The sequence below is a fragment of the Sylvia atricapilla genome, chromosome 5 (assembly GCF_009819655.1).
Source record: "Sylvia atricapilla isolate bSylAtr1 chromosome 5, bSylAtr1.pri, whole genome shotgun sequence".
Lineage (NCBI taxonomy): Eukaryota > Metazoa > Chordata > Aves > Passeriformes > Sylviidae > Sylvia > Sylvia atricapilla.
Window position 1 is genome coordinate 27,756,991 of NC_089144.1, and position 14,328 is coordinate 27,771,318.

Sequence of the window (14,328 nt, forward strand, 5' to 3'; positions counted from 1 at the left end):
AGATAGAAGTACACTGGAACTCTCTCACTAGCAGTTTACATCTGTTTTATTTCTATGAACAAGAAATTATTGATACACAGATAATTGCCCTCTCCCACTACAAAGGAAACTGATACTGCAAAAAGCCAGGGTACAAGAAATGCTTTTACGGTCTTGACCCCTTGCTGTATAGTCTCTGTCAGCTGACTGTCACTAGTAGGAAAAAGCTAGATTTTGGATTGCCTTTTGGGTTTTGCACAGTTGTGAATGGGAATTGTGGGAAGGAGATATGAGCTGTCCACTTTCTATCAGAAAGTTTCACTGCAGCTGAAAAATCAGACAAGAAATTTGAAGGGAAGAGCAAGAAATGCAAGTTCATTGTGTAGACAAAAGGAAAAGAAATGGAAAGAGAGGAGAGTAGATTTCAGCAAATGAGAACTTACATTACAAAGGAAAGAAAGGAGAGTATTAAGTAGACCGAAAAAGACTGGATGTGGTGAAACAAGAACAGACATAGCTGAGTAATTTGCAGGAGGAGAGGCCAAGCCAAGAGGATTTTATATTTACAAGAATCTTTTGCTTTGATCCTATCCGTGATATTTTCTCACTTCAAATTTTTTATATGACAATAGATGTTTAAAAGAATGGTGGAACATGGTAAGAATACAAAGAAGATAGAATGAATGCTGAAGGAAGTGATAGAAATGGAATTTTAAGTGAGCTAACAAAAACATCCAAAGGGAGAGACAAACAGCTTATAAAAAAAGAACATATGAATGCATTACATAGTTTTTTATTTTAGTAGTTAATTGAACTTGTATATTTTAAATTAAATGCATGTTAAATTCAAATCTGTAGTAATATATTTAAAAAATCAATAGTTGTAAACAAAATAAACCTTTAATCCTACATATTTTTACTTGAGATTGCAGAAGAACATATCTGTTTTCATAATACTACTTCTGTTACTACAAGTGTAACAAATCATGTATACCCTGAAATGGGAATATGCAAGTTGCATTCCTGCTCTTCAGGATATGCTCTTACTTGTCAAGGAATGGAATGTAATTAAAAATCTAGATAGCTGCAAAGTCTACTTAATTGTCATACCAGCGAAGTTGCCTTGGAATAAAAGATAAAGCTTTTCCAGTGTAAACAGAGCTACAGGGTCATTTACAAGTCTTCTAATGAGAAAGGGGTTTCAATGAGGCAGTGGTAGAAAAATGTTTACTCAGCAAAGCAGCACATATTTACTCTTACTGTGTCATTCCGGAGCAGTTGTTGGTCAGAGCATTTGCAAGACTCGCTCATGTGAATTTAACTGTTTTCTTCATTTGTGTTCAATACAGAAGTTCACACCATGCTGGATGCGCTGTTACCTCCAGATACTTATTTCAGATTTAACCCTCTTATGAATGAAGACATACCTCTGGATGAAAGTCGTAAAGAGAAACTCAGTCAGCTGCAGACAGATGGAATTCGTTATTTAGAACGAAATGAAGAAAAACTGAGAAAAGCTGCAAAAATATTAACAGAAGAAAAATCAGCTTTGCAGAGGCTTCAGGACTGGATAAAATTAAAGGCTGACATGTATGAAGGCTTGCCGTTTCTTTCCAAATTGTGAATAAGTAATGCATGAAAGATAAATGTAAATCATGTTCCAGAAAATCCATTTGGTACTGTAAAGCAAGAACATTGATTCAGGGTAAATAACATCTTTGGGAAGCTGTCAGAATTCAGGAGAATGCCATTCAGGATGGCTGTTTTGTGCACACTTGTTACAAGGTCTTATGGCGTTAATTAATTCTGAAACTTAATGAATCTTACTGTTGCTCTACTTTAATTTGTGAAAGTCAGTAAAACTGAAAATTATGGAAACAATTGTGCAATGCATTTTTGGATATATGTACTGTAATTACGGTGGCAGAAAACCTTTATTTATCAACTACCAGGCTTATTCAAAGTTAAAAAAAATTAAATCCTTCTTCACTTTAGTGTAGGTAATATACCTGTTAGGCTCTTATGTGGGCAGTGAATTAATTAGAAATGTAATGTTCTTGCAAAAACTGCCTGTGTTAATTGCACTTTTACATCTGAAAGATAACATTTAAATTTGTTTTTTTTTTTTTTATTTTTATTTTTTTTATTTTAGTGGATTTTGTACATAACAGTATTGAGTAAAATGTTTGGATGACTGTAAATGGCCTATTAAATTATCAACATTAACTGGTATTTTTAGAACTTTCTGCTTACTGTTTTTGTGGGAATAACTTCAGATTGATTAATTTGTCATTTGAAAGCAATCCCGAGCCCCAAAACTTCACTTGAGCCTCTATTCCAGTTACAGGATATACTGAAATAATTCATGTTAATGAGAAAGTTTCTTAGAGAAACTTCACATTTGGGTGCCAGACTTGAGGTGTAGTTCTAGTCAAAAAGAAAATTAGAAGTTGAAACATCAAATTACATAAATTTCCTTTTGTCTTCCAACTTTCATATATGCGTTCTCCTGAAATTATGTCAGGGCTGTGAAGTTAATGTTTAGAACTTACTCCAGTCCTGCTGCCCATTCCTTTTGGCGTACTTCCTGCATATGCCATGAAAGGACGCCAAGAGCTGTGACAACCCAATGTGTTAAATAGCATTTTCAACAGCAGGAAGGTATGTGGGAGTTCTTCAGAACAGTGCAGTGGAATTTCAGGTAGACACAGCTGCTGGCACATACCTGTTTATAAGATTGTTTTGCCAGGTGCCTGGGTGACTATCTTTATTAAGACAGCTAAAGTGCTTGAGAATATTTACTAGATAAAATACAAGTTCTGTGCAGTAGCTAAAATATCCAATTTCACCAAAATCAGTGCATTTGTCACCTTGCCTTGGAACTAATCACCTGCCATTGCATTATCTACTAAAAATGATGTTTATTATGATAGTCACCTTCTGTACTTGTTTTAAAACATTGGAAATTCTAGGCTGCAGTTTGGAAAGGAACTATGAGGCGGACAGCTGAGATCCTTGGAGGTGCTACATAGTATTCTTGACTGTGCAAGAAAACATTTGATTGGGATTTTTTTATTTTTTAATTTGTTATATTTTTAATTTTAACCCATGTCATTTTACTCATATATTCATTCTTTTTATGCTTAGTTCTCTCCCTTGTGTTTGCCAGGCAAGGCAGAGATTTATGATCGTAATCCAGCTTTCATTTGTATAGCCTCCCTTTTGCATTCCAATTACTAAGAACTGAGTAGAAGAATAATGAGATCAAACCTTTCCCATAGGTATGAGATGATCTAAGCATATAAAAAAGAAATGTCAACATTATTCTGATAGAGGTGCTTTTTACCAGAGTTAAACTGTGTTGCCAGCATCCTAAGTCAAAACAGACAGTATCAGGTAGTTTCATGTAACACACATTGGACACTTCCTTTGCTGGCAAAGAGCAAAGTCACAGCATCATCCATGAGATATCAAAGGCATTGTTCTGAATTCATAAGTTTTCAGTCACAGTTTTTGGGGCAAGTATTATCTAAGGAAACATGTACCTTTAGTGAACCAAATGATAACATTTCCATTTAATTTTTTGATATAAATAAAGCCTCGTGTTCTGAGGATTTTTTTTCCAAATTGGGTAAGATCTGGATTCATGACAACAGTGTTTTTGCTGGAAGCTGCTGTCTTAGCTTCATTTACCTCTTTCCCCCCTCCCCTATATTGGTATAACAATATTTTTCTTAAGTGTGGCTTTAAAAAGTACATGTGGAGTTGAGTTGAGCTATAGAGTAATTAATTCAGACTGTTTTAGGCCTCTGTGTACAAAAATTCACAAGGTGCTTGTATTGAATGCCTTCAAATTAACTTTGATCCTTGATGTTGCAAGTGCTGCACTGTCTATCAGGCACTAATGAGGAGTTTGTTCTCCTCTCTAAATAATTTTAAAATATGGAGATACAATAGGTATTTCACTTGAGCTGTAATTAGTTTTTAATTACTTCAAAAATTTAGCAATTTGCCAGAAATCCTAACTACTATGGATGTGTTCTTACACCACTCTATATAAGGTAAAATTATTTTCAGGAAGTTTGAAGCATTGGCTGTGGAATATTGCATGATACTTTAACAGCAGAAGATGGAATAAGAACTGTAGCAGAATGAGATCTCACTAAATCAGGAAACAAAATTTTAAATTAAAGGGGTTTATTGATAGGGAGCAGGGGAATTAGCACTGAGTCAAATACAAGGAGGTTTTAACTGATCATTGTGATGGACTGAAGAACAAGATAATTCCTTTCATGGATGACTCTAGGAGAAATCATCAATGTTTTGAACAATATGATTTCAGTGCAGCATGGATTTGAAAAGATAATAGACTAGAATGAAAAAGGGCCTCTGAAGAATAAAAAATGTTAACAATGGGAAAAGGAATACTCCACTGCAGAACATCATGTTAAAGGAATCCTGCTTTGAAAAAGTACCCCTGGGAATGCTGTGAGGCTATCCAGTTAAAAAACTGAAACTGACTCAGCAGTCACAGCTACCAAAATAACTGTATCACTGTGCCAGAGAATTCCCTGGCCAGGAAAATGTGAACAAACCTGAAAAAAATTAGATCAATGTGAATTTTGAATCTAGAATAAGCAATCATAAGAATACAGTAAGTAGATAAGCATTCAAGGTAACTTGTGCATTCAGAAACAACTACAAGGTTTATCTGACCAGATGAGTGTTACCATTTGAAAATATGCCTGTATCCTGGAAATAAAATTAAGAACTTTATTGATGTCCCTGCCCACAGCAATGGGGTTGGAACTAGATGATCTTTAAGGTCTCTTCTAACCCAAGCCTTTCTGTGGTGAGTTTAGGCTTTAGTTGAGAAAGTGAAAATGTCAAATTTGCAAAATTGACAAAACATCTTTGCTCTGATTTTGAAAGCCAGAAAGAAAGAGTCCAGACTAGGAAATGAAAAGGATAAAATAATCTCCCTTTATGCAAAATCAGAAAGAGAAAAGCCTTTTAGATTTTCTTAGATGACCTCTTAGGTCACCTGTTAGTTTATAATTATCTATTCAGAAGGAGATGCTAATTGAAGGAGGTTTCATTACAAAAGGAAAGAAAATAAAGCTTGTAAATGTGTGATCACTTTAAGATTTTTTTTAAATATTTATGTATGTAAATATATAAAACTATATAAAAGATATAAAAATAAATATAAACATATATTTTAAAAAATAAAAAATACAAGAAAAGTGTAATCACTATAAGATACTTCCTGTTATTGTCCATTCCAGCAGTAAAATGAAGGTACTGATTCGATTGCACAAGCTGCAGGCAGCCACAGTTGACTATAATTATAGTTTTGGTCAGTGCTATTAGAGAAAGAGATATTCAGACTAAAACAGATGCAAAGAACGGCTGCCAAAGGGAAGATTAGGAAAGTGTGGTTTGTTCCATCCAACAAAACAAGGGCTAAAAGGAGAGGACCTGCTGCTGCTTAAAAATACTTCAAGAAGGAAAGATAGTAGGCTAAGGGACGACACTTGCATGATACCAGAAGTGCTCAAACTTAAAAAGTAAATTTAAGCAGAAAGTAAAAGGTGCTAAACCCCTGAGGAGCAAAGTTACAGAATGACTACACAGAATTAAAAGTGCAAAAGAAACTGTTTAAATGAAGATTTTAGAAATAGACGTTCTGAAGGGTGTTCTGTAATGCACTGTGCCTACCAGTGTCCATGACCAACTAAATCCCTTTAACCTGTGAGGTGGGTGAGAACTCCTTAATCCCTCATACGTAGCAGAATCCATAGGCTTGTGGAAGTGTTTAACAGCATCTTCTCTTTAGTTCTAATAGATAAGGATTATGTCTTGTCTTTGATCAATTACTTATATTTCATTTATTTTGCTTTCCTTGCTGAACTGGTAAAGGGAGCTGATACAGGCTGAAGTAATACAAGACACATGACAGGTGAAAGAAAAATCTTGTATGTGCTTACTATTTATTGGTCACATTAATTTTTCATCAGAGATTAAAATACTTATATTCTGCTGGGTCGACAAGTAGTGCTGGTTTTCTTCCATTACAAGATTGTTCTCAAAATTACAAGTATTAAATACAAACATAATCTGTTGCAGGGGAGGATGTGTTAATGCTTCCTCTTTCAGCTTAAGGACTGCACTGCAGGCCAGCTGTGATTCAAACCCATAGACTTTTACATTGGACTACATAAGGCAAGACAGAAAACCCAGTTGTTTGGGTTTTTTCATGCTGTTGCTTAAACAGTAAGTCAGATTTTCAGACCTTGCAGAACTGTTCTGTTTGAAAGAGTTTGCTGCTAGAAGTAAGATACATTCTTGGTGCAGTCATATTAATTTACAAAGAAAAATAAGCATGCCAAATGCGTCTTCCTCAGACTCTGCAGGAACAAGATTAGTAGGCTCTTCTCAGCTGCACACCACTGAGGTGTGAACTCACAGAGGTGCTGCCCCCCTACTGCCCTGTTCGCTGCTCAGCCTCCTCATTCCCATCCCTGCAGTTGTGTCTGCTCCTGCTTATGTGCCCATTAATTCCAGTGTGCCACCTGGTTCAATACTCTGCTGATGGCCTTCACTGTTTGCAGACACTCATAATTTTTTAAATTGTTCTTTATTCAAGATTTAACAAGAACAATTCTATTATTTATTTTAATAAAGTTGGCGGGAACCATTAGCAATTTTCAATATATTGTAAAAAGTAAACAAGCACTGAAATCCTGTATTACTTACATCCCTGGTAATGCATGTTTATTTATGGAAACAATTCAATATTGGTTTTTATTTATGATTTCATTTTATTTATTGGTTTCTTAGTATTATTTACAACGATTTTCCTATATAGTTGCAATAGCATAAAAAGTACACAGGAGCATTTTGATATCTTTACCTCTCAGGAAGAAGCTGTAATATAACATTTTCATGTAAAACCCCAGAGACAAATTGGAAAGATAACAAATACCTTTGAAGTGCAATGCTGAATTCAGCAAAGTTATGCTTTTAGCATTTAAAAACTTTTTTTCTTTTTAAAGACCTTGGAAACTGGAAAGGGAACAGATTTTTGTTCTTACACCATTATTTTCTAATTCAATTATGTAATAATTATCACACTAATATCACAGGGAAATGGTCTTTTGGAATGTCTCAAAATTTGGATAGAAAATCCCCCAAAGTAACTCCTTAAAAAAGTAACTCCTTAAAAATGTGTCCAGGGCATCATTTCACCAAAGGTGCTTTTCCATGCTTCCTCACTGGCTGCTGTGTGGAAACCAGAACTATGGTCCTGTCCTTTTGTAAACCTCATTTGAATATATTTTCAGGCAAGTGAGTCGTTAACAATGGGACAACAAAACCTATATTGCTAAGAAAAAAAAAGATTGGAGAATTTACAAGCTGAGTAGGGAATGTCTGTATTGTCCTGTTGGAAAGGTAGGTATTTCAGGTACTGTTTATTATGAGGAGTCAAGGGGCAAAATCATTGACACTGCTAAATCTGACTTCAAAGCATTTCTTTATAGAATCTACTAGGACATAAGCATGCCTTAACTTCCAAACTTGAGCACTGTGTCCAAGCAGGTCTAAACAATCTGGTTATGAATACAGCAGGAAAGACAATAATATTTCTATGGCAGAATAAGTTTTAAATAATTTGCACTAGATATGTCATAAATCATCGGGAAGAGCTGCAGATTAGTAAGGAAAGCTTAGACAAGATTGTCAGGAAGCAAGTGTGCTCTGGACAGCTGTTTATTGCCTGGGTTCATATACATATATATAAATGGTTGTATATATTTGAGATAGTAAAGAAAAAACCAAGACAAAATACTTCCTGCATGATGTTGTTCCTATATATTTTATACCCAGTCTGTAGAGCGCATCTTCTGACTGTCTTTGAGAAATGGAAAGCTTTTCCTCATCCATTATGCAGGGCTTAGCATACTGCAGCCTCACCGGTAAACATTACCTCTTTTCAAACCAATACGTTTTCAGGAGGTGCATCATAATTCTACCCAAAAGAAACACTGTTAAAAAAAAGAGATTGGTTTCCTGAGCTGCAAATATCCAGCATGTGTTAGATCATGACTGTGGGATTTCTGCTGTCTTTTGTCAGTAGGAGTTGGTCACTGGTATGAGGTGCTGTCCCTGTGGCTCACCCAGAAAGCACCATCATTACCACACAGTTCATGCTGCATGGGAGATTGGTCATCCTGCAAATGGCCCTGCTGGCACAGGACACTGCAGCTGCTGGACACAGGCAACAACTGAGCATTCAACAGATACTCCTACTTCACACTGGAGTTGGAGCCACTTCATATTAATGGTCTTTCTGACCAGTCAGGCAGAAAGTCATAGCACACAGAACAAGATAGTTCTCTTTTCATCTGGAGATAATGAGGAAGACTTAGTTCATTATTACCATCGAGGACACAATGCCTTTGGTTTCCTTCCTCACAATAGCTCCTTGTAAAGAAGAAGCTCTTTCAGCTAGGCCTCAGAAAACAATACTCCGTGGTCACAATAGCTCACAGTCATCTCAAAGGCACTAAAAGCACTGGAAAAGACAAGTTCTCAGGTCCCCAAAATACTTGCAATGTCTGGTTTCCCACTGGGTTTAGAATGGCAAATCCAGAAGGCATTGTGAGAGACTAACAGTGTCAAGAGGTCCATCTGCAGAAGGTTCCCATGGTAGGTTCCCCTTTGCAAAAGCACTTTAGAGGTGTGGAGACTCCAGAAGAAATAAAATCCATCTCACAGCAGGTACTTTGTTCTAGTAACATTTGCTATGGAGAACATCCCTGACAGACATAGTTTCAAGCGCCCAGCTGACATAGAAGAACATTTGTGAAATAGGCAGCTATTCTTTGCAAGAAGGTAGTGCCAAGCCTTTTCCTTTCTGCCTGAGACAGTTCCTCAAAAGAAGACTCCCATGCCAGCCTTCTGTCCCAGAGACATCTACTGTACAATGAGACAACAAAGTTTCCAAGCCAGATTCAGCACTGGACTGAGGGGTGTTAAATCATGTTCTCAGATGTGTGTGGAAAAGAGCATGTTTTCTGAACAAACCAAAGGATCAGGATGGGTGCTGCTCTGCTAACCCTACAAGCCACTTGTATGACTTTGGTTGTCACCATGGGGTGACATGGAGATAGGCAGACTGCTGCTCCAAATTTATTTTTCTATTGTGTGAAAGGGAACTCTGCTGCTGGTGGTGGTAAAACCTGATTAGTCTCAATATGTGCCTGTGCTGCCATGCTTTTTCAGAGAAGTGCTATCTGTGATTCTACAAAAGCACATCTCATGTATGTGGCATGGAATATGTGCTGGCAGCCTCAAATCACTGCAGAGCACGAGGAGGTGTTCTCACCAGAACTGTGAAAGTCATGTTCTTTGAGAAACACAGATCCTCTGGACAACGGCTGAGTCTTTCTCCAGAGCATGAAAGCATTAGGGATGCAGCCAGAGGCATTCTAAGGGAATGAAGGAATATGAAACTGCATAAAGCAGACCCAAAGCCTTTTCAAAGTAGCAAAGAAAACTTCTAATTAGGTGCTCGGAAGTGTGTACTTTTTAAATGATACTTCCTGGACAGCTTTTCTTCCCTAGTTACCTAAAAAGAAATGAGAATAAAGAGCTTCTTCAGAAGGTAAGTCTTATCAGACTGTATTTGTGAAAACAAGCACACTGAATCTCATAAACCCTTTCTCCACAACAGTAAACAACTGATTAGAAAAAGATTGAATGCAGTTAATTTTCTAATCTGATGCAGACATGCTCAAATAGCTTTATAGAAATATAGTACTGCAGCCTTTGTTTAGCTTGACTTAAACAATAACTGCTACAGCTAGTTATTTTAGCATTAACCTCTGGACTGCAGTCACTGCTGTGATGGTTAATAAATCATATCACAGAAGGTTCAATGTCATTGTTTTACATCTTCATCCAGGTATATTTGCTAGAGCTGTGTTGTCTCATCTCTAAGCATATATCTCTATTGTTACTAAAACAAGATGTCATGGTAGGAGGTGGCAATTAGTCAGCTGTGCATTCAGCTGTATCTACCCTTCCTCATCGCAGTGAAGATGTGTAGGATTTCAGTGTTCCACTCAGACACGTCATCTTGCCTTATTCTCATCTTGCTTTCAAGGTCTAGAACAATAGCTGTTGTAAATCCAGGTCTGGGATTACACCCCTAGGGACAAAAGGTATGATAGCATTTCTGTAGGAGTTCCAACCTGAGTACTGTTTCTAGATGTTCCCTTTTTCTTTCCCAAAATAGATCAAATTTTTTCTATTTCATTGTTCTCCATTCTGAAGAACTCTTATATGTTTTAGCTCTGTCCTGTGGAACTTGTCTGACTTCTGACACCGTTCTACCTCTAATGCTGTGATGTAAAATATTGTCTTTAAAGATCACATGCCTAATTTTGAAACTCTATGCTGATGTTATAAACAATTGTAAATAGTTTATAGAACAACCTTCATGCTCATTTTTTTCTGTTTATTTCTGGAGAAGAGTGGACTTGCCTAAGATAGCTCTTTTCATGTTAATTCTTGAATTTCTGGCATAGAAGATAAAATAATAAAATTTGAAAAAAATACAGAAAAAAGCTACAGAAAAAAATGATCAATAGTTCAAATTTGCAGTGTTACAGCATTTCTAAACCTTTGAGCAGAGCACAAATGTTTCTTAGAAAAACAGATGATACAAGAAATGAGAAAATCATTATTACATAGCTATAGTAACAGAAGATCATACATAGATGGCTATAGTAACAGAAGATCATACATAGATGGTGCCAAGGAATTGATTTTTATGGTAGAAGATTCCTCTCTAATTACAATATCTTCAAGAAGTAACTTCAGAACATAAATGAAGCTTAGCAGAAAAAACAGTTTGATGTCAAAGGTTATATATATATATATATACACCATGTTTTTGAAGAAAAATCTAGATGACAGATTAATTTATTTGGTTTGAAGGCACAGATTGAAACAGTAAGCTGCAAATTCATCTGTGTATTGATTACAGATACTCATCTATAAAACACAAATTACTATTGAATGTGCTAAATGAAATTATTATTTAGCATATTTAAATGTGTGAGGAAGCTCAAACTTAAAGCTGTTTCTGTGATCCATGGTAGTGAAAAATAGTGAGCATGTGCATGCACACATCCAGAAAAAACCTGAATGTATCCACACCCAGTTAGAAGCTCTCTGTAAAGAGTACAGGCATTTTCCTGACTCCATTTTAGATTCAAAAATCACAGATCCTAAGTTTGGTTGAGCAACATTGCCTCTTGCTGTGGGCATTGGAGTCTGCCAGGTACACAAGTGAGAGCCAGTGCCAGCCTACAGACCACCTGCCTCATCACCAATTTGAAATTTCAGCACCAAAGAGTAACAAAACTGCAATAGTTTACATTTTTAGGCTTGCTTCCAGTCTGCCTGTATTATTAATCAGAGAATCATAGTCTGTCCTGAGTCACAAAGGCCCCAAGACAATAATTAAGTTTTTAACTATGGACCCTGCACAAGGCAGCCCCAAGAGTCACACCATGTGCCTGAGAGTGTTGTCCAAACTCCTCTGGAGCTCTGTCAGGCTGGAGCTGTGACCACTGTCCCCAGGGCGCGTGTTCCAGTGCACAACCACCCTCCGGGTGAGAAACCTTCTCCTGATATCCAGCCTAATCCTTCATGCCATTCTCTTGGGTTGTATGGCTGATCACCAGAGAGAAGAGATCAGCACATGTCCCTCCTATTCCCCTCATGACAAAGCAGTAGGCTGCTGTGAGACTTCCTCTATTGCCCTATACACCGTTCCCTAGCTCTGTGGCCCTTCTTCAGATGCTCTCTAATAACTTAGTATATTTGTTAGATTGTGGTGTCCAAAAGTACACACAGTGCCTGAGCTGAGGCCGCATCAGCACAGAGCAGAATGGGACAATCCCCTCCCTCAACTGCTTGGCAATAAAAAAAACAAAACAAAACAAACCCCCAAAAAACCAATAACAACCACAACAAAACAACCACAAAAACGACCACAAAAAATCAGTTGGTATTAGTCAGTTTGAGTAAACAAGGAAAATCTTTTTTCACCACTCTTGGTTAATGACGGATTATCACACAGTCTGTGCTCTGTCACTTCAATCATTTGATTTCAGGCCATATAGCTGGTAACTACACTAATTTGCTTCTGAAAGCTTTCAAAATACTCAAAGGAACACCTGAGCTGAGGAAACTGCTGGATTCCTGTAGCAGTCAGCATCACAGCAAGCGGGGAAGCAGGTTCTGGCACTAGAAGAGGTGAGTGCTTATACTTTAAATGTGAGCCCTGCCTGAGCACTTTAGAAGGAGCAAGGGTATTTACAGAATGAAAGACTGACAATCTTAGAACACAAACTGGAAAAGGGCTCACTTCCAGTGAGAGAAAAGCATGAACACCAGGGATCATACATCATAATTACAGGGTTCTGTGTATTTGAGTGACACACAGCACAGAAATGGAAGATACCCAAATTTTATGATAATTGCCATATGTGATAATAGTCTTCCAGCAAAGTGTAAATAGTGAGACAGAGAAGAGTAATTTCCAGTGTTTTTGGAAACTCTGTAACTTTCCTCTAGTTTGTGAAAGGAAAATGATATGCTCTTGCCAGAAAAGAATGAAAAAATAACGGAGTTCAGGGACTATGTGGCAAAGGGCAGAGGGTTAGGGGGGATCAAGCAGAAGAGGACATAACGAAACATTTGGGTGCTATACTGAGGAATGCTATGCCAGTAAACCATGAATTGGAAATGATTAAACAAAATACAAAACACAAGCAGAAGCTCATCTGCTAGAGACAGAATAGTAAAACTAAATAGATATACTTGCTGTTTATGTATCAGTGCAATTTTCTGTAAGGAATGAAGAAATAAAAGAAAGGTATTCCTTCTGTTTATGTTGATGCACCCACCACACATGAAACAGGACTTTTGCAAATTTGTTGCACCTCAAGTTAACCTCAAAAGCATGTGGAAATTATGTCTAGCAGTATGTCACCTAACAGCATCTGGAAAATCTAAGCATTTTGAAACCTTGAAATTCCTTTCTTTTGTTAAATGTGCATAATTACATTTCTCGTGATGCACAAATGCATTTGGTTTAATTAATTTCTTATGTTCCCTAATTACCACTTTCAGCAATTCTTTTTCTGAGTAAAGTATTTGATTCATCTGGGGCAGATTTCTTGAGCCCTTTTTAAATTCCCAGTTCATACCTAGAGGTCCATGCAACTAGAACATTCCCATGGGATCTCAGCTCCTCTCCCTGGTTTCAAAAATGTGGCTGTTGCAGTGATCATCAGTCACATCTTCTAAACACCATTTTGTGCCTGAACTATGACAGACCCTAGGAATTATCAACTATTCTCAGTGCCATTTAAAGCTGCCACTCACACACCACACAACAGTACTCACTGTAACTGCGAGGATGGGCTGCACAAGGATTGCTTTTCCTCCAACTGTGGGTGTTTTGCCAGTGTGAATTTTACATTTTCAGAGTCAGAAATCAGGGGTTTTCTGTGGTATTTTGGACAAGCTTAAATAAAACCATGAAGAGTGAAACCTTTCATTTGAAGCAATTATAGTTTTCTGGACCTTTAAAAATACATTTTTATCCTAATATGGTGACCAATACAAGAAAATCTTGGCTCTATCTTTGATTATGCAGAAAAAAATAAAGCTGATTGTTCACTGTTGTCTGCTTCAAAAAGCTACAAGGACTGTGACCTGACATCCCATTGCTGTAGAGCCAGTTAATTAATCCAGAGATTTTCTCACTGCTAAAGAAATCCAAACATAAGCCATTAGGGCAAAGGTGTGTTTGTAATTTGAAACTAACTTTATCCTCAGAAGGTACAGCAGATTTAAAGAAAAGGTGTATCCTAAGCAAGCAGACTAAAGCCCTTTGGGTATTTTTGTAGTTCAAGGCTAAAGGATAACTTCAAAAGGACTTAATTGATACAATTTTTCACCAAGTTTTCTTCTCTGTCTTCTCAGTTTCCCAGGCAAAACCTTAACCTTTTTTCTATGGCTTATATATGTGATTGAAATTTAGATTCATGTATTTGGAAAAAGGAGCAGCCCTTACTTTTACTTTTTACTAACTTTGCTCTTTTTCTCTATCATCATAAAAGACTTCAATACATGCTTAGTTTTTGAGTGTGTGTGAAAATCATGAAGTTCATTCACATTATGGATATGCACAATAATGAAATGCATAAATACTTGGTGGATAAGAATAAAGTTCCACTAAAGCAAGAGTTATAGCTCCAATAG

The 14,328-nt window shown here is 36.9% G+C and overlaps 1 protein-coding gene across 1 annotated transcript in view; it reads left to right on the forward strand.

The window, feature by feature from the left end:
• PNPLA8 (patatin like phospholipase domain containing 8) overlaps nucleotides 1-6,033 on the forward strand; it is a 39,522-nt gene extending 33,489 nt beyond the window's left edge. Inside the window, exon 10 of the mRNA XM_066319036.1 lies at nucleotides 1,329-6,033. Within this exon, the coding sequence (XP_066175133.1) occupies nucleotides 1,329-1,603 (275 nt within the window). The 3' untranslated portion in view covers nucleotides 1,604-6,033. The remainder of the gene's footprint in view (nucleotides 1-1,328) is intronic.
• Nucleotides 6,034-14,328: the final 8,295 nt, after the last annotated feature.